Source organism: Prunus persica, chromosome G3 (assembly GCF_000346465.2).
Source record: "Prunus persica cultivar Lovell chromosome G3, Prunus_persica_NCBIv2, whole genome shotgun sequence".
NCBI classification, from domain to species: Eukaryota; Viridiplantae; Streptophyta; class Magnoliopsida; order Rosales; family Rosaceae; genus Prunus; species Prunus persica.
The window spans coordinates 7,830,425-7,832,757 of NC_034011.1; the positions used below are offsets into that span (position 1 = coordinate 7,830,425).

Genomic DNA, 2,333 nt, shown 5'->3' on the forward strand with positions numbered 1-2,333 from the left:
GGAGCAAATCTCTAGAAGCAAATCCATTGCCCATAATCAACAGTGGAAGTATCAGACTCATCACATTCGGGAATGGTAGCAGCTGGAAAATGGAGTTGGCGACGGGTAGTGGCGGATCCAGGATTCAAAAGTCATGTAGGTGAAACTTACGTTAAAAACTCGAATGTATGAGTGAATTTTATTCATAAAAATAAAAAGATACACCTAGTCAGGGGGATGTAATGAACCTTATCCTCAAATATGCATATCTATACATAAATAAAAGCTTAACCAAAAAAAAAAAAAAAAGAAATAAATGCAATGCAACACAAAAACTAAACGATTTTAATCTAAAACTGTACCTTACGAGGCTCAGAAATCTTAAATTCCTCAATTATCTCTTCATTATCGATATTATTAACAAACTCTCTTTCAATGTGGAGAATCATGCAATCAGCAAGGAATTCATCAACTATGGTGCTCCGAAGTCTATTCTTAATAATTCTCATACATGAAAAAGATCGTTCCGTTGTTGCTGTAGAAACAGGAAGAGTCAACACCAACTGAATCAACCTATAAAGCAAATGGTAGTTTTCTGCCAAAGTTGTTTCCACCAATTGTTGACATAACTGAGGAAGAGTGGTAAGATCCTTAAAGCAGGGAAGGCGATGCATATCATTTTGAAAATACCTAAACTCAATTTCCAAAGCTTTTAAGTCACTTGGACTGAAATCAGCATGATAGAATTTCTCAGCAAGTTTACATAGATGCCCAATATTGAATGATTTGAAGGAATTACGAGGATCCAATGCTGAGCTAAGAATAAGAAGTTCAACTGTTTGCTCTGGAAATCTGTCATTTAACTCCCTCAACATGCAATCTATCACATCATTAAATACATCATTGCGATAGTAATGTTCAACTGTAATAAAATCTTTTTGTTGACAAGAACGACGTGTGCCCATCATATAACGAGAACTCATATCAGGAACATCAATACCATGTTGTTCACAAAATGATACCACATTCATGAATAAATCATCCCAGCCATGTGCCCTCATATCTTGGAACTGTGGTTTTGTGTTTTCAACAAAGTTTAAAGCACTTACAATATCTTGAGTTTTTTCTGAAACACTTGACAGAGAAAGTTGGTCAATCCCATAATTTTATCCATCAAAAGCAATGCAAACACAAACTCAAAAGACATCATAGCAATATAGTTACTCTCTGCATCACCATGAAATTGTTGGTTAGGTCCATGTTCACTGATTTCTTGAAGAAGTATTTTAGTCTCTTTAAATAAACTCATTAAACTTGTAATAGAGGCAAAGTGAGATCCCCAATGAGTGGCTCCAGCTCGTTTCAAACTAGGACCTTGATTTAGTCCTCTACCTGTCTCAAGTTCCCCAGAATCCAACAACTCTTTGAGTTCCGCTTTTCAAATTAAATTTAACTCATTACGGCGCTTAGCAGAAGCACTAACAAAATTCACAATGTTAGTCAACATTGAAAAAAATCTCCATACAACCTTCACATCTTTAGCTGCACCATTTAATGCTAATTGCAAGCGATGAGCAAAACGATGTACATAATATGCATATGGACAATCTTGAAGAAACAATGCTTGTAATCCATTCCATGAACCACGCATATTATTAGCACAATCATACCCTTGGCCACACATGTTTTTCACTAGAATGCCGTTATGATCAAGCACTTTGCATATATCTTGTTTAAGAGTCAAGGCATTAGTGTCTACGACACTCACAATATCGAAAAAGCCTTCACGAATAAATCCATCACAATCAACAAATCTTAGAATAATAGCCATTTCTTCCTTACCTGATTCATCAAGTGATTCATCAACAAGAATACAATATTTGTTCTTCCCAAGTTTGGTACAAATTTTCTTCTTCACCTTGGTAGCAAAAATATGCAAGATCTGTTTTTGTATATCATGGGCAATATACTGAGCATTATGAGGAGCCTTATCTAGAATAACTTTCTCAACTTCTATATTCATTCTTGCAAATGACTTTAAGATTTCAATGAAATTGCCTCGGTTAGATGAGTCAACTGATTCATCGTGACCTCAAAAAGCCAATGCTTAATTTGCTAGATACCGAATGCCCTCTATTGTGGTTGTAAGTCGCAACCGATTGTCCATCACTTGTTGCTTTGATTGCTTATCTACCACATTTTCAATATGAAGAGATGGATTTTCTAAGCTAACCCACTTTTGCATAGCAAGATGATGTGGAGAATTTAGCTTGCCTACATGACTTTGAAATACACATTGATTACCACCAATTCTCTTCCAATTTTGAAATCCATGAATAGTAAAGGTTGAATGT

At 35.4% G+C, this 2,333-nt stretch overlaps 1 protein-coding gene across 1 annotated transcript; it reads right to left on the bottom strand.

The window, feature by feature from the left end:
- Positions 330-2,002, bottom strand: LOC18782986 (zinc finger MYM-type protein 1). Its single transcript, XM_020559845.1, has 2 exons — positions 1,508-2,002; positions 330-1,049 (listed from the first exon to the last, which is right to left on the bottom strand). The coding sequence occupies exons 1-2, from the start codon at positions 2,000-2,002 to the stop codon at positions 330-332; spliced, it is 1,215 nt and encodes a 404-aa protein (XP_020415434.1).